The sequence below is a fragment of the Xylocopa sonorina genome, chromosome 5 (genome assembly GCF_050948175.1).
Source record: "Xylocopa sonorina isolate GNS202 chromosome 5, iyXylSono1_principal, whole genome shotgun sequence".
Classification (NCBI taxonomy): Eukaryota; Metazoa; Arthropoda; class Insecta; order Hymenoptera; family Apidae; genus Xylocopa; species Xylocopa sonorina.
In genome coordinates, this window is record NC_135197.1 from 8,981,138 (window position 1) to 9,003,965 (window position 22,828).

The 22,828-nt window shown below is 46.4% G+C and overlaps 2 protein-coding genes across 7 annotated transcripts in view; one reads left to right on the plus strand and one right to left on the minus strand.

Annotated features, from left to right (window-relative positions):
• The first annotated feature begins 1,939 nt into the window (after nucleotides 1–1,939).
• On the plus strand, nucleotides 1,940–3,185 carry LOC143423674 (ankyrin repeat domain-containing protein 16). The gene is made up of 3 exons (XM_076895172.1): nucleotides 1,940–2,403; nucleotides 2,474–2,737; nucleotides 2,819–3,185. The coding sequence occupies exons 1-3, from the start codon at nucleotides 2,097–2,099 to the stop codon at nucleotides 3,178–3,180; spliced, it is 933 nt and encodes a 310-aa protein (XP_076751287.1). The 5' UTR covers nucleotides 1,940–2,096; the 3' UTR covers nucleotides 3,181–3,185.
• A 5,416-nt stretch (nucleotides 3,186–8,601) lies between these two features.
• The window catches only part of LOC143423956 (latrophilin Cirl), a 344,006-nt gene continuing 329,779 nt past the window's right edge, over nucleotides 8,602–22,828 (minus strand). For 3 of the 6 annotated variants that reach the window (XM_076895660.1, XM_076895658.1, XM_076895661.1), the window contains 10 exons: nucleotides 22,281–22,692; nucleotides 21,903–22,128; nucleotides 21,649–21,814; nucleotides 21,307–21,521; nucleotides 20,910–21,013; nucleotides 19,687–19,731; nucleotides 18,167–18,335; nucleotides 16,589–16,810; nucleotides 10,493–10,690; nucleotides 8,602–9,603 (listed from right to left, as the gene is read on the minus strand). In XM_076895660.1, coding sequence (XP_076751775.1) covers nucleotides 8,800–9,603; nucleotides 10,493–10,690; nucleotides 16,589–16,810; nucleotides 18,167–18,335; nucleotides 19,687–19,731; nucleotides 20,910–21,013; nucleotides 21,307–21,521; nucleotides 21,649–21,814; nucleotides 21,903–22,128; nucleotides 22,281–22,692 — 2,561 coding nt within the window. In that variant the 3' untranslated portion in view covers nucleotides 8,602–8,799. Of the gene's footprint in view, nucleotides 9,604–10,492; nucleotides 10,691–16,407; nucleotides 16,811–18,166; nucleotides 18,336–19,686; nucleotides 19,732–20,909; nucleotides 21,014–21,306; nucleotides 21,522–21,648; nucleotides 21,815–21,902; nucleotides 22,129–22,280; nucleotides 22,693–22,828 lie in introns of all 6 variants that reach the window. The other 3 variants (XM_076895662.1, XM_076895663.1, XM_076895664.1) reach the window with 3 other exon arrangements.

Genomic DNA, 22,828 nt, shown 5'->3' on the forward strand with positions numbered 1-22,828 from the left:
TATAGTTATCCAGGCTGGGGAAAATGATATGTTATTACAGGTCTGCCCAACCTGTTCTGTTCCTCGTGCACTGATGACTTCTTTCGCTCCGCGAGGGTTTGTCGAACAATTAAAATCATCGAAAAATGTTCCAAGAACATTGCTCGTCGATGGATGATGATAAAATATAGTTGGAATTGCGTAATATGGAAATTGACTAGGAATAGTATGCGTTTAGTTTGAGAGAGTCGAATCAATTTCGTACAGATTGGAGTTCTGCTGTTGTTGTCGAGCTTCCTACCGAATGCCAATCGAATCGACGAATCTACGATGTTTCCATATGGATCGGTGCTACATCGATAAATCAACGGGTCTTAATGACTTCGCTAGAAAGGCGGTGCATCGATGGAGAACAACAACAGCAACAACGAAACATCAATCTTCGTGTAATGCATAAATTTGGTTTGCACCGCGATTGAATGCGATGCGGGTTGAAAGGAGATTCATCGTATGCAAATTGACGATCGATTGTCGAGTCCGTGGGGTGAATTATATCCATGTTGGTCGTCGTTATGGCTGACAAAGGCACGGTTGGTACCACCGTCATCCGAATGGTTTACGAGCCAACGTAATAATCGTACGATCCAGAAAGTTGTACGCTGTAACTATTCAATTACGCGTACATATGTACCAAGTTAGAAAGTATTGGATCGGCTCGAAACTATTCGGATCGCATGCAGGTACATAAAGCGTCGCCATTTTTCATTTTCGACTGATTATAATCGTGACCAGCTTACGCACGTCAATCTACTTGATACATGGCAAAGCTAAACGTTAGAATTCTAAATCGAGCCACTTAATCGATCCCATTCAGAGGGCTGAACATTTTTCGAAGAGACATTCGAATCAACACGTTGTATTGAACGATGATTAATTAGAGTAATTCGTATTACGGGTTGCCGCAAGGCCATCGATAGTCGCCTCACGCGAACGGCAGCGCGACCAGCAAGATAAATAACAAGAAACGACGAAGGCGTCTTCACTCTGGCAATTATATCGAAGCGAAAGGTGGATCCTTTTGATCGAACCTTGAACGTTCGCTCGTAGCGATTTTCTCGCGATGCACGATGCTCGTCGCGTACCCGCACACTCGGTTGCACAACCAGCCCGGAAACGCTTTATTGGTGGCTAATTGTTCGCGGTGTTATCTCGCGTCGACATAACGGTTATGGAAATACCACGGAAAAAACGAAATTGCCTTTCTAAATCCCGGCCTCCTGGTTCGAACTGCGTCTCAGAGTCTTTATGAACCAAATGTTTGCCTCGTGTCGTAAAATTTTAATGAATTTTTACGGATGATTGTTGACGTCGAGTCTGATTGCTCGGTTAGGCAATTAACTTAGTTAATGACATTTTAATTACACTTATAACCAGCCGTGCATCAGTTTCAAGATTGCGCACACATTACCACTGCCTTTGTTGCTCAATTTCTTGCATTTCATTCGAAACTAAAAAGGATTTTGTGTATTATGGAGGCGCCATTTATACGCTCCTTCTGATTCGTCATGACGTTACAATTGCGAGATCCTTATGAGTCACGGCAAGGATGTGTTTCGCGCTATTAATTCTACTTTCGAAACGGTTTCATACTCAGTTAGCTTAACGTGTTAAGTTGTTCCCCTATGACACGGATTTATTGTCATTGCGGCAAATAAACATCGACATAAATTATTTTATTAAAGCACTGTGTATGTGTTCGAGAGATATGCACGTACAATGTCTTTTAACATTGCACCACCGATACGAAAGCAATACAATTTTAAATTTATTAAAGCTTGAAGCAAATACGGTTGATTTAAATTTAAATTCGCAGCAAGTAGAGTGGGTTCGCGCCAATAAACATTTACTTTTATCGCTAACAGATAGCGTGGTTTTACGATTGTATAGTTTCGTGGTTCTCTGTGAGACGGCAGCATCTATCACTTCTCGTATTTCCATGGAGTGTATCGGAATATTTCGTTCTTTTAAGTACCTTTTCAACTCTGCAAACGAAACCGTTCTATTATTTTTATCTTAATACGTTCTCCGGTTTTTTTCCCGTAATAAAAGCTTAAAATATGACGGACCCTAACCTATCGCGCGACTTCCTGCACGCATGTCAGAATGGAGAGTTATCAAGAGTGGAAACTCTCGTATCGAAACACGACGTTCAAGATTGGACCCTCTTCCGGTACTTCACATCCGGCGACACCGCGTTGCACGTCGCTGCGCGCGGGGGTCATTTGAATATCGTTCGATACTTATGCGAGGCTTTCGAGAAACCAGATTTCAGAGTCGACGTCGCCAATAAAGATATGAAACGACCTCTGCACGAGGCGGCACAATTTGCCCACAGCGATGTCGTAAAATATTTAATCAAAAAAGGTGTTTGTCCCCCGCGAAATGCGTCCCTCTTTTTAAAGCGTGTCATTCACGAGACTGCCTCCATTTAAAGGTGCGACGGTGGATTCTTTGAAACGCGCTGATTGGACACCACTAATGCTGGCTTGCACGAAAACCGGAAACGAGGCATTCGAATGCATCGCTGCACTTTTAGAGGCGAAAGCGAATCCGTTTTTGCGAAATAAGGACGGATGGACACCGTTGCACATAGTCTGTCGTTCTGGCGATGAAAATGCTTTTGATTTATTGGTGAATCAGTCTGCTAAGTCTATCCAAGATCGAAGTAACAATGGTCGCAGTGTTATGCACATTGCTGGTAATAATTTTGCGCGCATTCCATATTTTATCGATCATCGTGGATATTTAATTATAAAATGCGAATTTTTTACTTATTCAGCGTTCCATGGTCATGAAGGATTAATCGATCGGCTCGTGGCGCTTGATCCAAACTTGTTGAATGCACGAGATTCTTCAGAATCCACTCCTCTTCACGAAGCGATTAAAGGACGCCATTTGTACGCAGTAAGGCGACTAGTAGACTTGGGCGCTGACGTAGGAGCGACAGACAGTGTTGGTCAGACCATCCTGCACGTAGCAGCGTTAATCGGGGATGTAGATGCGATTAAATACATTTTAGAAGGTAATTTGATCGATGTGCACAGTGAGGCCTTGTTTAATGTAACACCCTTAGCCGCATCTCGAAGGAGCAATCAAAAAGATGCCATCGAATGCTTGATTAAATACGGTGCTATTAAATAAACTGTCTCCACCTTTTTTACTTTGAATATATAATTTGACGAAATCTCGCTAAAGTTGGGAGACTCGCTGCAAAATAAGTAAGAAACGAGACACTTTTTATTCAGAGATTGGTACACATTTATTTATCCTTTTTTCCTGTATCAGACAGTCTTAAAGAAGCATACAAAAATGAAGAAACGGAGGCTCTTAGTAGATCGGAGATACCTAGATTTTACATTCTTCTGGTTCGTTTGTGTTCTTCTTCCTCTTCTTCTGCTTGTTCTTCGGTCTTCCTCTTCTTGTTAACGTGCGCAGGCAGGCGATGATTCACGGGAAACTTACGCGCGTAATTACATGCTAAAACCGTGTCCGCATTACATTTTCTTCATCATTTTTTTTTCTCGTTTTTCTCTTTAATTACGTTCCGCTTAAATATCACTTACAAAGAGAGAACAAAAATGAAAAAATGGCAAAGATCACAGAATTTTCACGAATTCTATGTGAACATGAATCGCGGCGCCGGGTCTTGTCCGAAATTCTGCAATTCGACCGCTGCTGCTTTCGCGTCTTTTGGGTAAAACGGTTTAGAAAAAAGCCGATTCGAAAAATATTCTGACACTTTCAGGAGGGTGGCTGGTGGGGCGTGGGAAAGGACTCGTTGGATTTTCGAGGTGATCAATGGCGGGGTGCACGCGCGACGCGTGCTCGCGTGACACGATGCGTGTTCCTGTTTTTTCGCGGATCGACTCTCCGCGATCGCTTCGAACTTTCTTTCTCTGGCCGTTACTCTGCTCCGATGCGTTGTTTTCTTTTCGTTTTTCTTTCTTTTCTTTTCATCCTTTCTTTCTTTTCGCACGCGAAACGAAAGCTAAGTATCTCGAGGGACACGACACGATCGTGGTACGTTTTGGGGACCCGTTTTACGCGATGCTGCAGACAGAAGAACAGGGGCGAAAAGTAAAGAGAGACAGCACGCACGATTGAAAGGAACATCTCGAGATTGGACAGTACGGACAGGTGTACTCGATCAGAGAGAAGATCAGCTCCACGCCTACTTCGTCGCGTGAAAAGAGGAGAAGAGAGGAGAGATCTCTGTTTAGGGGTTGAGGAGGGAGGGGAGGGGAGGAGGATATTTATATTTATAAAACGGCTAAGGATAAAACATGCACTGTATATCTGTCCATCTGATTAACTGTCACACTTTTCCATTCTTAATCCTTTCCCCTTCTTCTCTCCAATCTTTTTCCTCCTCTCTTTCGCCTTTGTCGCACCTTCGCGTTCTTTTTACTTCCGTTTCGTTCCTTTCCTCTTAACTTTCCATTCATATGTAATGATAAACCTAACGCACGGGACGTGTGCTTGAGTCCATGGTTTTTCTTTTTACAATCCCCTCCTTCTCTCGTCGAACCTACATACATATTTATCGTCCTTTCTTTCTTCTTCTTCTTTTTTTTCTCTTTATCCATTTGTCGTTACTTCTCTTTAGTGGAGTCGTTTATAAATATCCAATGATTACTTGGACTCTCATTTAATATTGTTTTTTTTTGTTCATTTGTTGCTGTTACTTCCTCGCTTAATTTATTTACACATTAACTAATTACGCTTGGGACTTAAGTTAAACCGCCTCCTCACGCATCTGCCATCACGATAATAGTCACTGTAATATCCACTATTTACTAGTAACTTGTCTTACCTAGTGTATTCTTTTCTGTTTTCACATCGATCGTCTCGGTCGCCTCCCTCGCGCTTTCTCTCTCTCTCTCTCTCTCTCTCTCTCTCCCTTACTCTCTTCCTCTCTCTTTCGCACTACATCTCTCTTTCTCGTTTCATCATGCACACACAACGAACTTTCGCTCTCTTTCTCCATTTACATTACAACGTGTTCAACATGTACAAAGCCCTATTTACATTATGTACACCTCGTTTCGAGAATTTCCCAACGATAATGCTTTCTCTCTCCTTTTCTCGCGCGCAACAAACCCTTAATGAGACGCGACAACACCGATGTGTCCTCTTTGCTTTCAGTGTGGCCCGCCGGTTACGCCGTAAGTAAAAAAAAAAAAGAATGAAAAAGTACAAAAAAAAAAAAAATGAAGAGGAGGAAACATAGACAGACAAGAATTACGCAAGATCGTAAGTCGATCGCCTGTTCACCAGGCACAGTGTGCTCGAAGTTGTCCCCGTCTACTTGGCTCGTGCACCTTATCCCCTCTTATCTCTTTCGATTACGATAAGTCGAACGGATGGAATGTGACTGCGTTTACGATTATATCTGGTAATAGTCGTTCCATGGGCAAGACCTTTCGCTCGTACAAAAATTATATATAGAACTAAGCTCCGCCGCGTCGTGGACAGAGCGTCGGGGGGACGTTCGCGAGACGCGACGATATCGAACACGTGGAAAAAGGAAAATTTTCAGTTCACGATTCACCCGTGAAATTGTGAATTCGAACACAACTGCTGTCGCGAAAGGAACAATGGTACCAAGTGGCTCGCGTTCATGGAAGTTGACGGGTCGAAGCGTGTAACATCGTCGCGTATCGTAACGTGGTTTTTGTTATCCGATGATCGTCTTTTAACGCTTACGAACGATGCACACCGATTTCAAATGTTAAGCAGATCGAGACCAGTTTCGCGTCCACGTTTCTCAGCGCTCTGAGATCGCGCAAGCTTTATATTTTGATTGGCGACGCATAGTTTGAAGACTCGATGCTGCTCGACGCTTGCAACCCCCTTGCGCGTTACTGTATAATTGACTGAAAATGATTACTGCTTATCGTGGCGGCGAACTAACGTAAAAGTGGAACGAAAAACGTTGTCGTAGAAATGTGTACCAAGAAGAGTCGACGTTTAAGTTGAAACAACGATGTCGAGTAGCGATACGCGACGATCGAGAAACGCGTTGGGGGGTAGGAAACAGAGACGACGGAATTTCGTAATCGACGGTGAAAATGATATATATATATATATACACATAACTCGATACGGTTACACATTTTCGTTCTACCTTTAACATTGTGGACAGAAACGGTTCCCAGATGCTTGTTCTCATCTCAAGCTACGCTTGTGCGAAGGGTCTCTATAAAAGGGAAAACCAAGATAACCGCGAGGCAGGTTAACGCGATGCCAGGATGAGCAATTACGTTTCGTACAAGTCGGAGGAAACGCTTTCGTAACGCTTAATATAGCTACGATGTTACCCTTAGACGCTGATTATCGCTATTTATAATTCGCCTATAAATTTATTCGCCTTAACGTACGATTTGCCGGAAAGAAGGATCACGGCCGGCCCGGCTGAGCAGAGAAATAAATTAAAAGTGAATTAAGAAACGGTATTAAAAAAAACCACTGCTGAACCGCGAAAAAAGAGTATCTTGAATTCACTGCGTACGCGATGCTGTTTCTCATTCGACGTACGCGAACGTTTCATTGGATCAGTCGCTTAAACAATTTGGCAGATTTCTTCTCGCAATGGACTACGATACAAGAGGCAACACGAAAGAAAGTACAGCTTTTCTGGCTATTAGTCAACCCAACATATCTTTCTCCAGTTTTTTTAATCGGTTCGAAACGAAACGTCGAGCCTCGAGTGTTCGACGCTGGTCCACCGAACATTTCCGCTTCCGCTCGTCGACGATGGATCTTCCTTGCAAGCACAAAATTTCGCCATCCGAATTGGCTGACTGCGATCCACAGATCCGATCGATCCGATTGTTTCATATGCTTCGAACTGTGCTACGGTCCGAACGATCGCGCGCCACCAATCCTCGATCTCAACACGACCGCTAATTACATATTAGATAACACTCACGGATGATAAAAAATAAATAGCACGCGGGTTCCCTTAGTTACACATTAGATTACGCGGTTACGACATATACCTTTTGTTCTTTAAAAAATAGTAAAAAACAGTGACTAAGTTTCTTCGCTTTTTCCACGTTGCACGGAAAATCGCTTTGTATCACTATATATATATACTTTTATATATATACCTGTTCGTACAACTCTTTCGCCCATTTATCTCTCTCTCTCTCTCTCTCTCTCTCTCTCTCTCGCTCTCTCTCTTTCGTCGTGTTTTATGTATATATATATATATAATATCGTTACTGTATACATACATATACATTTATATATATAATTTTTTTTTTATTTATAAAAATAACATTCTGGGACTAAAACGTAACGTTCCAAAGCAATGTACAGTGGAGGAGCTGGTTGGGACGACCGATAACGGTACTTTAAGCCGCGGGCTCTATCTTCCTTTGTAAGGAAATTCGAATCATCGAAAATTCGCTGAATGGACCTGCGCTCATCTCATTCCCGTGGGAATCGAGGAGAATTTCCTTTCTCGTCTCGCGAAGATACGGTGTCGCGACAATTTGCGCGCAAGCAGTCCGACGACTTTAGAAGTAACTCTACGTAATGCGACCGCTAATGTAACGCGTTAATGATTAATCGAAGTAAGCGTCGATCGATTATTTAAGTAACTTTAATTCCCTCCCGCGTCTCGCGCGCGTCAGCTCAGCATCCATCCGCGATCCGGCGAGATGTGTCACTGAACGCTGTCGCCGCGTCGTTCGATGAAGGTCGCGAGATCCAGCGAGAGGAAAAACGCGGGCTTCAGATTCCTTTATCGAGTCGTCGCCGATTCCCGCGGTCTGGGGACCCAAGTGGAATTCCCATCGATACACGGCTCGTTAACGAACCAACGATTTCCAACATTTTTTCCATCGATCTCGATATGTCTGCTATTTCCCGTGTCACGTGATTGCGAATCATTCTCGTTAACGAACGGAAGCCAGTATCGATGAGATCGGTGAGGAAGATCCTTCCTCTCGCGTACAAGGACGGGTCTCGAGGATGGATCGAGTACGAACGAGACGATCGTCCGATAGAACGTAAGGAAATGAAAACGGAACGATCCCCCGTTCGAGTCGTGTTGGCAGTATGTACGCGTGTTCCTCGAGACCGTGCCTCGCAGCGTTCTCCAGGCAGAACTTAGTAACCTAAGAGGACTCGTCACGTTTTAACGTTCTCCGGGCGACATCGCGTGTCCGCCACTCTGTCAATGAGCCAATCGAATAGCCGAGCACAGCTTCGACGGTAGAACGACGACCGATTAACTTCAACAAGGGGTCCGTCTGTTTCCTTTACAATTAGTCACGCTATCGTACAATCCACGGCGTCCGATCACACACACACACACACACTCGCACGGTCCTAGAAACTGGAGACGACAGACACGTTCTTCGTCGCGGAGCTTCCGCCCACGCTGGTGCACACGCAATTCTCGAAGAAACAGAAACAGAAACAAAGGAGAGTCGGAGCCATCGTTGGCCCGGTTATGGCTAAGAAAACGCGGCGATCGTCGTTTTTACTCTTCCTGTCGATCGATCGATTTCACGTTCGAGTTAGAAACGCGTCGTCCTCGTCACCCGCCTCGTGGCTCCCGTCGGGTCGAAGAGGAGATCGTGGTCGCCATCGATGCCGACGGGGATCCCACCGATTCACGCGGCCAGAGAACATCGCTCACGAATTGTATACGTTCCTTCCGTCATCGTTCGTTGGTCGACCACCGCGTCCGTCGTCCTCGCGCAGGAAGACGTAGAGGACGACAAGATCCGTGCCGCTGGAGTGGTCCTAACACTCGCTGTAGGAAGGCGGCGGCATCCCGCGGCCAGTGTACATGTCCGTCTCTGGCTGCAGATGACAGACGACCGTGTGACCGTCTAGAACCGCGGCCACTGTTCTCGTATGATCCGGCTGGGGCGGTATCCCGTAGCTGGCCGGAAGTCGCGACAGATCTCCGCGCTCGTACCATGTCTGCTGCTTTCGCAGCTTCTCCCAGCAAGTGTTCAGGGTCCTCTCGACCGCTGGGCTGTACTCAGACGGATCGCAATGCATGGTACCGCCGCCACGGTCCGTCAATGTTTGTCCGTAGTGCACCAAATTCCTGTCGTTGGCTGGAGAATACGGTATCAATGGTCTGTGATCACCGTAACTCCTCGACGACTGCCTGCTCATGTCGCTCTGCCTTCTGCCGTCCTCGTCGGACATGTCCGACACTTGAATCTCGCCGCCACCGCCGACGCCGTTGCCGCTGCCGCGCTCGATCTCCTCGTAAACCGGCTCGTCCTCGTTCGTCAGATCCCGCGGCAGATGCACGTGCTGTCCGTGGTGCGCGTGCAGCTGATGGTGACCAGGGCCGTTCGCGCGACCGTCGATGATCTCCGTGTATTTGTGTTTGTACGGCATCGCCGCTCTTCTACCGCCACCCCCGCCAGTGGTCCTGTTGCCGCTGATGTCGTTGCTGTCGTTCAAGCCCCTAACGCCGCGGTTCCGTCCGGAATGGCCCAGGGTGAGGGTGTTGTGCGTCCTGGGCGAGTCCTCTTGCTCGGAGCCGCCGTGCCCGGAGTCGCGGGAATACGATTTAAAAGAAATGTTCTGCGGGAGAGATAGGTTCGTTTAGTGATCTGCGCTCAGCGTTTAGTAGGATAGAGTGGAGATGATCTGATGAGAAACACAAAGTGGTGGCGGTGTGTGATTTGGTATGTACGGGGTACGGGGTATGGGGTCAGTTGTGAGCGCGCGAACGACGATTCTTGCGATTCTGCTGAGTGGCGATTCTCTTCGTATCCGTCATCAGTCACATCTCGTGACGTTGCGAAGCGGCAATGATGAGAAGGTGTAGAGTCTCGAAACGCAAGATTGCTCGTTCGCGCGTCTGCTACGAATTTATGAATGAGGGCGACGAGCCTGCACAAGATCCACGAGCTCGCATGCATGGTCGAAGGAACGAGCGAGACGATTCGTGCTGTATATGTACAAGGAGTTATGGTCACGTGGACACGTTCATTAGATCATTCTACTGAGGGAAAACGTAAAACACACACAACGACGAGCTACGCGTCCGGTATGAAAGAGGGAAAAAGGGGAGCCATCAGCGACAAAACGGAACGCGTAATCGTATCTTCGAGTTTCGGCGGAAATGATTATCCCCACACCTCCATGCTGTTTCGAAGCGTCAGGTATCGTCGAACCGCGGGAGGGGTCCTCTAGGTGTGCAAGATGTGTCTCTAGGTGCTTGTCAAGTGAGAACGAGGGGAACGAAAAGGTGAGAACGGAAGGCAAAATGAGAAGTGATACGATAGGGCTGAACGAGCGAAACAAACCGTGGCACACCATGCAGTCGATTAGAGAAACAATGCCGGAAGAGAACATATAGTGACAGAAAAAGTAAAGTTCGATCGGAAATGACAGGACACGACACGAGCGAGCGAGCGAGCGAGCGAGCGAGCTAGCTGTTTTTCTTAGCTTGCGGTGAGTTAGTTACCTTCCACATGAGGTTTTTGTTAAGGTGGCCCCAAGTGGCGGTGGCAGATTTGGGGATATTGGGAGCTGAGGGTAAGAAGGCGTGACGGGCGTACGGCAGGGTGGCCACGATGTGAGCCTCTGTTGGAGAGGATTCACTTAGCACCGTTACTGCCGGCTGCCTATCGACAATCGCCCAGCTTCGACCGGACGCCAAGTACTGTAAAAATCGAACCATTCGCCGTTCCCTCTTAACCCTTCGTTTACTGATTCGCAGGGGGGATTGGTCGTTTCTTGTGTCCTCGATGAGTCCGTGTACACATTTATATAAATCACCATTCAAGTATCGTCTCTTGGAATATTATGAGGGGATGATGGAGTCGGTGATGTATCGATATGTCGAAAGAGTGCAGTTGTAAGTGGAACGAGTCTTGGGTAGTCAGACGGCTGGTAACCGCTGTTACTTGTTATCCGCGAGCTACACTCTAATAGAAAGTTATGTCTGGCCATCGAAGAGGAGATTGTAATGTTCGTGTACTACAATACGCGAGGCTGTGATAGCCACGGTTTATGGTACACGAAAGATAAAGTGATTAACACTGGGTACAAGGTCGACGCGATGGATAACAGCAGAGTGCGATATCCGGAGACGTCGTAACTGTAATCATTGAATGCTCGTTCGATCCGACATCGTTTCGATAATCAGAATTACAGCAATGTCACAGGTTACCAGTAAACAAAGGGTTACTCGAAACTCAGGAAACCTTTGACAAAACACTTCGCTCCACGGCAAAAAAAAAAAAAAGAAAACTATACGCGCTCCCCCATCGACGGAGACCTCGTTCGTTCCCCAGAGTCTCGTCGTCGAAGCTAATTAACCCAGCAGTGCAAGATTGCTCGTGACAAATACACCCTCGCGCGAGCGTTCTCGTCGCGAGCAGCCGGGGGATTAGCCGGGATCCCGTGTGACACGGTTTAAAACGGGCCTCTGACCTTTCGGAAGGCGAACGCGCGCACGGAAGATACGGACGACGGCAAATCCGACGGTATCTCCTCGCGGGGTTGCGATGTTCGCCGGAAACGCGGCGGATTTAACTCGTACACGGGGGCAAATCTACGGCGTAACGGGCTGAGATACGCGGCGTCAGCACGCACACCTCTTGCGCTCGGCTGCCGTGTGTGTTTGTCCTGGGACGAATGATACGCGATTCGCTCGTACGCGAACGGGTCACGCGAGCTCTCAACTTCCGTAACAGATTTTTCCGTTCCCGCTGAAACATCGAGTCGAGTTATGCACCCCCGCGGTGATTTTTCTGGGCCAGACTCTGGGGATCGCGATAACTCCTTCGTCCCTTGATCGTTTCTTATGATCAACTAGGCGATCCCTTTCCTCCGTTGAAAATTCGAAGAGCTCGCGTAGTTTATTGTAACTCGAAATTACTAATTCGTCCGCGTTCGTTCTCTTCGTCGAGGGAAGAAGCTCGAGATTATCCCGTTGAAGGCGACGAGGCGGCGCGATGGAGCGAGGTGAGATGCGACAGGGATCGCGACGCGAGGGAACGAGTCTTCTTTGTTTTCTTACTGTCTGTAATGAGGTAACGTCGTGGAACCGGCTCCTCGTTTGCGGCGGCTGACGTGCAACCGTGCCGAGACTGGGTCGTCTGTACGCAGCGAGAGGAAATAGCGTAATATCGATCATCGCGGAGGCGTTCCAGCGATCCGGCGAATAAAATTACCATCGCCACGGTCTTGTAAAACCGGGCTTAATGAAACCGGCGCGCTCGAACGGGAACGCGTCACTCTTTTTCGCGTTCACTCGGCTAATTATGGATTTTCGCGCCAAGCGTACCCGTGCCTCGATTAAAGAGCACGGAGCGTCTCCGTAGCCGTTCGAGCGGCGAGCCGGATCGTTAGAGGTTTCGAGATGATCCGTATTACCCTACACTTGCCTCTCGTCGCGCGAGCGTGCACCTGGTGTTAATTAGCGAAACGCGCGGAGCGAGGGAAGAGAGAATAAAAAAAAAAAAGAAAAAAAAATAGGAAAAAAATATGACAGGAAGAAACGACGTGTCTGTTTATGCGTGTGTTTGCGCGTGGATGGAGAGCAAAAGTGGTCGAGGTGAGCGTGTGTACGCGTGTACGTGTACATGTGCACTGCCGGAGGAGGTGTGAGAGAGATGTGAAACGGATCGGTTCGACATGGATTTTTCTCGCCTCCGCGATTTTTGATCGTCTCCGCGGTTGGGTGATCGGTCGTGCGATAGGCGAGTTTCCTTGTCTCCGCGGTTAAGCGACCGGTCCTGTGACAAGTGAGTGGTTTCAAAGTGGCGTCTCGACGCGTGTGAAGAGGTGCGTTTGTCAGATTGCGAACCGGAGCCGAGGAGCGGCGATCGAAGGGCGCGCGATTCCTCTCGCGAGAAAGAGGCGACAGATCGAGCGATTCCGTTCGGACGCTCCTCGATCGCTCGATCGCTCGGCGGTAAGCGACTTAAAGATATTTCAGAAATGCGTGGACAGAATTCGAAGAGCGAAGAGGACGAATAAAGTCGGCTAAGAACACGGATAGGCTCGACATTCGCTTCCGCGTGGTTCTCTATTTCTATCGGTGCTTGTATCGAATCGTATTCTGCCCACGCGATCGGATAAAACAACATTCGCTCGTACATTACGAATCTTTCTGAACGTATACTTTCTTCATGGCCTACGGAAATTTGTTTAAACTTCTTCACTGGCTGCGTTACCGGTCGGCTCACGCATCAGTGCCTCGAGAGTAAAAAGGAGTCGATAAGCGACAAACAGGTTTGCGAGGAAGCCATGGCTGACTTGCTAGAGTAGATGCTACCGGAATGGAATTTTTCAACACCGCGATAGATACCGTTCACATGTCAACGGTTCGTTAATGCTGTTCGAATAGTAAAAACGCGGCGGATAAAAGTTTCGTTAAAAATTCAAATGTGAAAGATACAAAAATTTGACCGTCTACGTAACATGTATCGTCGACCGTGGTATTTGGAAATTTCGAAAATTTCATTTGAAACTGTATCAACTGGCAGCGACACACGCGCGTATGTAGAAACGCGATACGCGAATTTAATGGCGTTAATTCGCCGCGAACTCGTTTAAAAGAGGTAAAACAGCGTGCAGACAGAAAATGAGCGCCAGGCTGAAAGCGTTGGCGAGTAGCGGCCGGTCGTCAGAGGCGCAGCTGCGAAGCTGATTGTATAAATCATCGATGTTACAGATTCGTTACGTCTCCCGTGCGTGTGCTGGGCCGCAGCGAACCGTTTCATTAACCACCCGGAACATCATCTGAAATAAATGGCGAGCCGTGCAACGTTGGCTCGCTTCACGTGCCTCGCAATAAAAGTATAAAGGTCCCTCGGTCCGAGGGACGGGGGCGGGAACAGAGGAAAGGGAAATAGGGTACAAAGTAGCCAGCAACCGCGTTACACCAAACCCAGAGCCAGATAAGAAGCACGAAAATCACCATTGTTAGTAGGAGATCTTGCAAAATAGTACGTTCGCGTGTTTACAGGTGTGCAAAATCGAGCGAGAGAGCGTGCCATGTACTTTTCGCCTGGTGCTCGGGGACCGAAGCAATGGTTACCCCGACGAGAATAATCTTGTTTCCTTTTTTCTTTCCTGCTACCCACGTATGTCGATTTTTCTCGTTTTTCTTTTATTTTTCCTTGCGACTCGATGGGAAAAGGAGAACAGATCGTGCCGAATTTCGAAAGAGAGAGCGATACGAACGCGGATTCGTCGGGAATCGTGGTATTACGAAACGTTTTTATTTCTTTGGTGTACCCGCGTTCGGTCCAAGTAACGTTCGAATTGAAAGCGCGGATTTTCGAATATTTTCCGAGTGCGTCCAAACTCTCCGTTGACAATTATACGACTGCATCGCGGGTTTCACCGAAAAAAAGGAACATCGTACACAGCCGTACGAGCGTCGTTTGTTTTCGCGGGAACCACGAGGCGTTCTAAAATTCGGTGAATTTACCGTTGCGCGACCGGCAAATTAACGAACGAACGCGACGGATAAAAAACAAAATAAAAAAGAAAAAAACTCAAGAGAAAAGAAAAGAGCAAACATCGACGTTAAGCAATTATATAATTGTCACATAACGTCATTCATGTATTCTATTCGACATTCGAGATTCCTGTCTAGTTATCTCTGCTCGATCCGATAAAATCACCCGACAAATGGCAATAAATTTTTACTGAAAATACAACAGCACAAGAGCGTGCACACGAGCGAGTACATCGAGCCGCGGTTATCGTTTCATCTACAACCACGTTATCGTTGTTCTATCACACAAATCTGTAGCATGACCACGTTCAATAATTTCTCCTCTCTCTTTCTCTCTCTCTCTCTCTTTCTGTCCCTATTTCTCTCTCTTTTTTTTCTATACATCCAAAGCACAACCCCTAAACATCGTTCTTCACGCGTGCTCCTCTCTCACCCCACTTTCGCTCTAACCCCCGAATATATGTCTCTCTCTCTCTCTCTCTCTCTCCCTCTTTTTTCTCTCTACATTCTCTTCTCACAGCGAACGCGATAGAGCCGAAAGAGTCGAACGGTTCGTTAAATGCCTTTCTAGCTCGTCTCGTTCCAGAGCTAGCTTTTCGAGGCGGCGAAGCGAGTCTCGGTGACGTTAAAAAAAGTGTTTCTGGCACGCGTCGCTTTTGCGCGGAACGCGCGCGGCCATTCGAAACGAATCTCCCTCGACTACTAGGAGGGTCGAGGACACCCACTTCACAATTTATCCTGCAACAGACTTGGGGTAACACATTAAAAAAAAAAAAAAAAAAAAAAAAAAAAGAAGAAGAAAGCAAAACCGGGAGAAGAAAAGGAAGAAGAGAGACCGACAGGGGAGGAAGAAAACCGGGGTGGGTGCCTAGTTTCGAAGACGATGGGGCGACGCGGTTGAATTAGCATACACGAGCGAATAGAATCGAGGGTGGTAGCTGTGGTGCTGGTGGTGGTGTGACGGTGGTTAAACGCTTAACTAGTTGGATGGGGCGTTTCGAAATCCCTCCGTTTTCCACGGTATTGTTTCTGGATACCAACCAACGAGAATCTATTTGCCTCTGTAAATCGTGCCCCTGGTGAATCTTGTGCGAGATCTTTGCGAGGTGGCAATTCTTCGCGAAGACACTACTCTACCTCCAACGGTGAATCAGAGTACGTTTATCGAGAGAAGAAAGGGGTGCATATTGTCAGCAACGATTGTGCGAGAGTCTTGCGACCGTTTCGGTGGAAACAGTGGGTGACAGTGGGTGCATCGTTAAGTTGAGGAGGGGTGGTCCGGTCGAATGGGCCACGTGGCAATCCGTTTCAACCGCAACGGAAACCATTCCTCTTAATCGCGTCGACCATCGTGCAGCGAGCGAGAGGGCACAAGTGCCCCTGCTGGCATCGCGGTTGCCCGTCGACGGCAAAAGAATTCGCCCTGATAAAGGTGCAAGAACCTCCGCGGAGTTATAAACTCGAAAAGCTGGCTGGCGTACAGTACTATGGAACGAGGCGACAGTGGGAGTTGCGTTATTAATTCCAGTACCATTAATCATACTTGCGTTACTGGCAGAAACAAGCGATAGTCGGAAGAGAATAATAATAATTAAAAAAAAAAATATATATATATATACTAGTTTAACAGAGATATATAGTGAGAGAGAGAGAGAGAGAGAGTGAGAGGGCGAGCAAAAGAGAACGAAAGAAGAAGCTAGCAAACTAAAGAAAAATATAGAGAAAAAGAGAGAGAGAGAGATCTATTTTTGTTCGTTCTTCGGCAAAAAAAATTTCCTCATTTCGATCACACAGTTGTCTCCCTCGCGTCGGATAATATACACAGTCTCGTCGGAACTGATCGAAGAACCGACCCGAAGGTAATATCGTTTTCTCGGTTTGGTGTATAAGCGGCTATCGGATACCTTGCTGAGCGGGATGCCTATTGTGGTTGCTAGGTGCCATCATGTGCATCTGGTGTGCCCCGACCGGCGACCTCAGCGACAAATTGTTCAGGTTCACGTTTATCGAAAGATTCGTATTGTTACAGGCGGCTGTCAGGTTGTTGTGATTGTTCGGCGGTGACGTGGTCGTTGTTGTACCCACATTGGAGGCGGCGTGCGGCGACAGTCCGGAGCTGTCGGTGGTCGGCGCCGACGGATTCGAGGAGGTGTTGTGCGATCCGAAGTCCTTGCCGCCGTTCGCGCCCCCAGCGCCGCCGCTGGTACCGGAAGAGCCACCTGAGCTTCCGGTCACCGTCTTCGAGCACCTGAGGCACTTGGGCAGCCAAGAGTGGCCGCGCACGAACTTCCTGTACTCCTTCCTCACCTGCAATGGCGAAGCAAACCCAACCCCCCAACGAAAGGTTTTTTTTTAACGGTGCACAAAGAACCAAGGCAAAGTGCGAGCGCGCGTTCACTTCTCGTCCGTTGACGCGCGGATCGAACAAGAAAATAAATAACAAGAGAGAGGAGAGGAGAGAACAACTGGAAAAGAAAAAAATGACGATGACGATCGAACGATGAATATGTATAGCGTGTGTCAGGTTTACGTATGCATGATCTAAGTAGGTGAACATGCTATTGTTCCTTTATCTATCCGTACGTCGTGAAATGCATAGTTCTGTTTTTTTTTTCTTTTTATACGCAATCGAAGAAATTATAGCATACATACACTTGAACTAGATCTATATGTATAGATCGTATGCACGGTAACGGATGATCGATTTTATGAAGCATGGTGCTGATTTGAACAGAGAAATAAAGAGAACAGCGGTGCATCCTGCGGTGGCAAACCAAAGTAAAATGTTACGGAACGAAAGAGAAACGAAAATGAATGGAAACAATAGCAAATCAGGCTGTACAGGATCCCGGTTTATTCGACGAATAAACGTGGGTGATTTTCGGTTGCCACAGCACTTTATTTGAGACATCATCTGTTGTCATCGTGTTCGTTCTGCGAGATACCATACGATGTCTAGATTACGTCGCGTTTAACATGATTCCCTCCAAATGATCCTCTTGTCTATGGTGTCACTTACTACTTATACAATACGAAGAATTCGCTTACGTACACAGTGCATCGAATTCTTATGTTACAAGATCCTTGACTCGTGAGTAATTGTGTTAACTATAAACCTTACGATAGAAACAGTTTTACAATCTTTAAATATATATGTATATATAAAATGCAACTTTTTCCGTTCCGACAATAGATTCTAACCTCGCTTGACATCAAACTCTTTCCCTTGAAACGTTTCGCGACTGCCTTCTTTTCTTTTCTCTTTCTTTTTTCGTTTTCATTTTAGTACAAAAATTGGAAAATATACATGTGTAATCAACACCAAACAACTTAACATCATTTCTAATTATCATAATCGATCGGTTAACGTTGCCTCGCAATCGTTATCCTCTCGTGTGCGCTCTGATTTCCGCAAGAAGTCCGTCGAGCTGCGTTCGAAGCTTATCTCCACGTACACGTAGAGGCAAGGCTGCTTGCGAAAATCAGAGCGTAGGATGCCACGCGGGTATCGCTGTTTCCGATAACGATGATAATGCACTGAGAGAGATGAAGGGATGAAGGATGAATCGACGAGGCGTTCTCGAACGTTGAAACGCGCGTAACAACACGGCCGCAGGTAGTTTAAAGTAAGGTGGACGTTTGGACCCCGACGTATTCCCTTACCTTCTCGTTCTGAACGCAATGGAACACAAAGATAAATAGCCCCTGCAGACTATTCAATATCGTGAAGATGTACGCCATCGCGACGGACTCTTGGTTCAAGTAGAGGAGCCCGAATGTCCAGGTGAGTCCCAGCAGGAAGACCAGGACGATCGCTCCTCTCAGCCATGCCCTGGTAGGAAAACGTTGCTCGATTAGTCGTGCTGCGATTTCAACGTGCTTTTAATGGGATAATCGCGAGCGATGCTTAAAGGAGCGTGAGCTAGCTGTATGCAATACAGTTCTCGTATGATCGAGGGGACGGCGTTGGTGTAACAGAGGTGGAACAATTAAAAAAAAAAAAAATAAGAACGTACGAAGAAACAGTGGGGGTAGGTAACGATACCTTTAGTCTCGTGCCATCGAAAATGTTAAGGGTAACGTGCTATATGATCGATGATAGTGTGATTTTAATTCTAATAATTCCAATGCTACATTTGTCACGTTCTTATCGAAATGGAGCGGCGAGAACACGGAAGATTATCAGAACGGCGGCGTTATGCACCGCGAAGTGCACGCAACATTTCCAGGAACGCGACGCTAACGTGTACTAATGTTGCTCGTTTCTAAATACACGTGTGCACGTGTCGTGTATACATTCTCGAACGAAGGCATTAGCATCGTTAATGCTTTCGCGAGTCTCTAAGCGGCTAAGCGTCCTATAAGCATCGCACACATCGTTACTATTTCTTACTTCGTTCCATCCTCTTCGTCGTCTTTCTCTTTTTCTTTTTTCTTTTCGTTTCGATTTTACTACGTGTTTTATTCTCATTCTTGTCGTTTCCGAGTGTCAATCGTTTGACTCGGTCCAGAAACGATCGAAGCTACGGTGCTCTACAGGAAGGATTCGGGAGGCACGTACTACAGTAGGGGGTGTTAGGCAGGTGTCTGTTACTTCTAATCTCGCGCGTATCCACTAAAGCTAGTCTGAACTCAGGCGTTACACCCGAAACTAAAGGATAAATACGGCATGCGGTCTGAATCGTCGTGTGTACTCAGAGGAAAGGCAAACGGCTTGACGTAACTAAGGAGTTCAGAGAATATCGATCGCGACAGCACGTGTGCTTTCTCTCTCGCACCGTCAAGCATCGAACCACGAAGACACCGCGCGCTACGTAAGCTGTTGGTAATTGCAAATTGCTCAGGCTCGTTTCAACGTACACAACGGAACATAATGATGGACATGTAATGACATTTGCGATTCCAGTGAGCCGCGCGATCGACGATACGACTCGATTAACGATCAGCGTGGTTCCGCTTCCGGGCGGACTACGTACTATGTTCTACGTTCTACAGTCGCAAGAGAAATTTAAAAGAACTGAGAAACAATGATCGATGGCCACGGATGGAAAGTGAGAAAAGAAAAACTGAACGATGAGAAGAACGTGTTAAACGAGAACGGAATGGCGATTAGTGATGTGGAATGATGTTAGAAACGATGAACGAGAGAGGTGAGTAATAATAAAAATTGGTAAATATCTTACAAGTGCGCTTGCAATTTGTTGGGAAGAGCATTCTCTTCCTTTCCACTACCAACCAACCACGCCATGCAGAAGAATGTAGAACAGTGTAGACAGAAGTGGGTAGAAGATTTAATACAAAAATGAAACAAGACAGCAAAGTTAGGTGATTGTTCCGGCACCATTTCAATTAATTTGATTATAAATAAGAAAAAAAATAAAACAAGAGGGAGAACTTGTATAGTTTCGCTGTTGCGACACTCGAGTCGTATTACTATGCGTTTGATATGTTTAGTAGATAACGCAAGAATGTTCGACGACATTTGACCGCGTTCGAATCGTTTTTTCTAAGAAACACAGTGAAACGTGAAGTACACAGAGAGCACATAAAATGAACGAAAAGTAGAAAAAAAAAGTCGTGGGAAGAGATGATTTTGTACGATAAATCAGCTTTGACAATAAAACGAGTCGAGTGCGCAGGAGAATTGAACTACCATCACCAATATTTCCACATAGAGATTTATCAAGTTAGTACCGTGTCGTTATACACTGTCTCTTTTTCTCGATTCGACGTGTTTTTCGCTCGTTTCATTTAAATCACGAAACGGAGTAAAAAAAAAAAAAAAAATAAATAAATAAATAAATTGAAAACACAGCACAGGCTAATTATCGTTCGTACTCGTTCGATTGTTTGTGCATCCAATTTCTTGTGGAAGCATGACTCGTCTGCAACGGCGTTCAAATATAATCACATGTGTATGCACGTTAACGAGCGTTATCAAATCAATAAAGTACACGTATATATGATGTATATATATACTTATAGCCATATAACCATATCCATATAATACCTAAGAATTACAGCAATACAAGTGGTGTATCGTACGAACGGAAGTCTTGCGGTCATTCCAACACAGTAACTCAATAAAACGGAAATATATGTAGAAACGAAAAGAGAACTCAGCATGGCCGCCAGAAAGATGCGTGACAATAGAAGACTCTCTTTTCGGGAGACATCTCTTTGAAGCAAGTAAAGCTTGCGAACGTGAACCGAAAGCACCAAACAAACACTTCGATTCTACTTTCGACGACAGGACTGATATCTCGAACGTGTTAACGAACGGACTCGATCGATTATTCCAATATAGAGATACATAATGTATACCTATGTATTTATATATATGTACAAATTCGTATTTTTACGTTTATTGTTCGCGTACGAGCAGACACGGACATTGCAGGCTTACCTTGCGCTGGCCAATCGAGAATGCTCCTTACTCTTCATCGCAGCGGTCGCGTTCGCGTGTCGACACATCATGTAAATCGCCATCGACAGGAATACCAAGTTCGCCTGGCAAGAAAAATGAACTGACAGTTTCTGCGCAGTGTTTCGTCGTAAAGAAATGATCTAGCAGAGTGTACAATCGTCCCCTTATAGCCAAACCCATGGGATCAGAGTTCGGATCAATCGTGGAACGTTGATTGGGAGACGTGAAAAATGCATTTGCACACTCGTGGCTTTGGCACAAAGAGGACCGTACGTGAATTATTCATGTACGATACTTAAGAAATTGTGATCACGTTAATACAACTGGAATGAGATTGAGACTTGTATATCTTCTTTTCCGTTAAGAGTCATCTTACCAGTATAACGAGTATCACAGGTCCGACGAAGCTGAAGATAAAGTAGTTGTCCGCTCGTAGCCAGCAATATCGATCGGTCCCGTAACTGAGCGGATCGATTATACAAGAAATAGCTACGACCAGCAACGGAGCACCGTAAGCGACCAGATAGTACCAGCGAAGTCTTGATTTCTCCGCTTCGAACACCTCGATCAGCATCACATATAATTGGAATCCTGCGAGGAAATTGAAAGAAAATCAAACCGGTTCCGATCTGAAACGCTATTTGTTCTTGGCCGTCGTTCTACCGCGGTTCGTCAAGTGGCCTTGTTACGTATATACATCGTCGTCGTCGAGAGATACCTTCGAGGAACATCCAGGCGAACGCGCAGAGGAAGAAGAAGTGGAGCAAACCGGCGACAATACCGCAGACAATTCTCTGGTTCGTTTGTCCGATTCCGCAAACGAATAAAATTTCCGCGATCAGCAGACACACGCAGAGATTCTTGTGGATGGTCGTCCTGTCCGACTGTAACGGAGTCACGAGATTACACGGTGGAAAGATAGATCGACGATACGTTTCTCGCCTGTTCGTTACCACGGCCAGTGACAATTACCTTGAGTCCGTGAAATAATTGAAAGGTGAGGATCGCTAGGATGAGGCAAACCACGGAAATTATACAACCGATGTAGGTGATGATCTGCAACGCGACCTGATGGGCGATGTCCAGTCTGACCGCGTGCACGTCCATTAAAACGGCGAAGTTCGTCAGATGGTTGCACTCGCATATCGTGTGAGTCTCGTTGGTCTTCCGTATTTCGCAACCTTCTTCCGACCAAGCACTGGAAAGGAAATCAAACGTGTAATATCTGCGAGCAGGACCGTACTCGATACGTCTTCGTACAAGGTATTACCAAATGATTGAGTAAGCCGTGAAACGAACGATTCGGAATCGACGAAATTGAGCGTTTAATTAGAAGATGACGAAACTTACCTCAAGATGTAGTCCCAAAACACGCAAGTCGGATTGGTGACGTTCTCAATGGACAGATGCTTGAAATAGACTCTGACGGGCTCGCTGAGCTGTATGTGCCGCCCTTTACCCAAAGACGCCGAGATCACTTTGCTGTTTAGAAGCCTGGTCGTGTTCCTTTTCGGTAATGGCTGGGGCTCGTCGTTCATGACTAACGACGATACCTCCGCTTGGGGCTGTAAGATTTCCTCGAGTCTGTCAAAGGCCATGAAGACCAAACGGACAATGCCGCCGTCGCTGTTCTCCAACAAAGCACCCCTGGTTAATTCGACGCGATCGTTCGACGCTGTCCACCTCTGCTGGGCAGCCTCCGTTGGGAATATCTCCAAATCGTCGCCGATGTTCCTCGCGTCCAGCACGCGCACCTCCATCACTGTATCGCGACAAAATAAAATATCGTATCTGAAATACTGCGTTCGTTCTAATCAGAAGCCCACGGATCGTTCCTGGTGCCAATCATTTTATATAACCTTGGCCTTTACCCACGAACGTTCGAGCGAAATATTCCG

Excerpts from the sequence above, each read along its gene's own strand:
- LOC143423674 (XM_076895172.1), top strand. The coding sequence starts at position 2,097 with ATGACGGACCCTAACCTATCGCGCGACTTCCTGCACGCATGTCAGAAT. Across the intron at positions 2,404-2,473 it reads AAAATATTTAATCAAAAAAG|GTGCGACGGTGGATTCTTTG; the intron begins GTGTTTGTCCCC and ends CTCCATTTAAAG. Across the intron at positions 2,738-2,818 it reads CAGTGTTATGCACATTGCTG|CGTTCCATGGTCATGAAGGA; the intron begins GTAATAATTTTG and ends TTACTTATTCAG.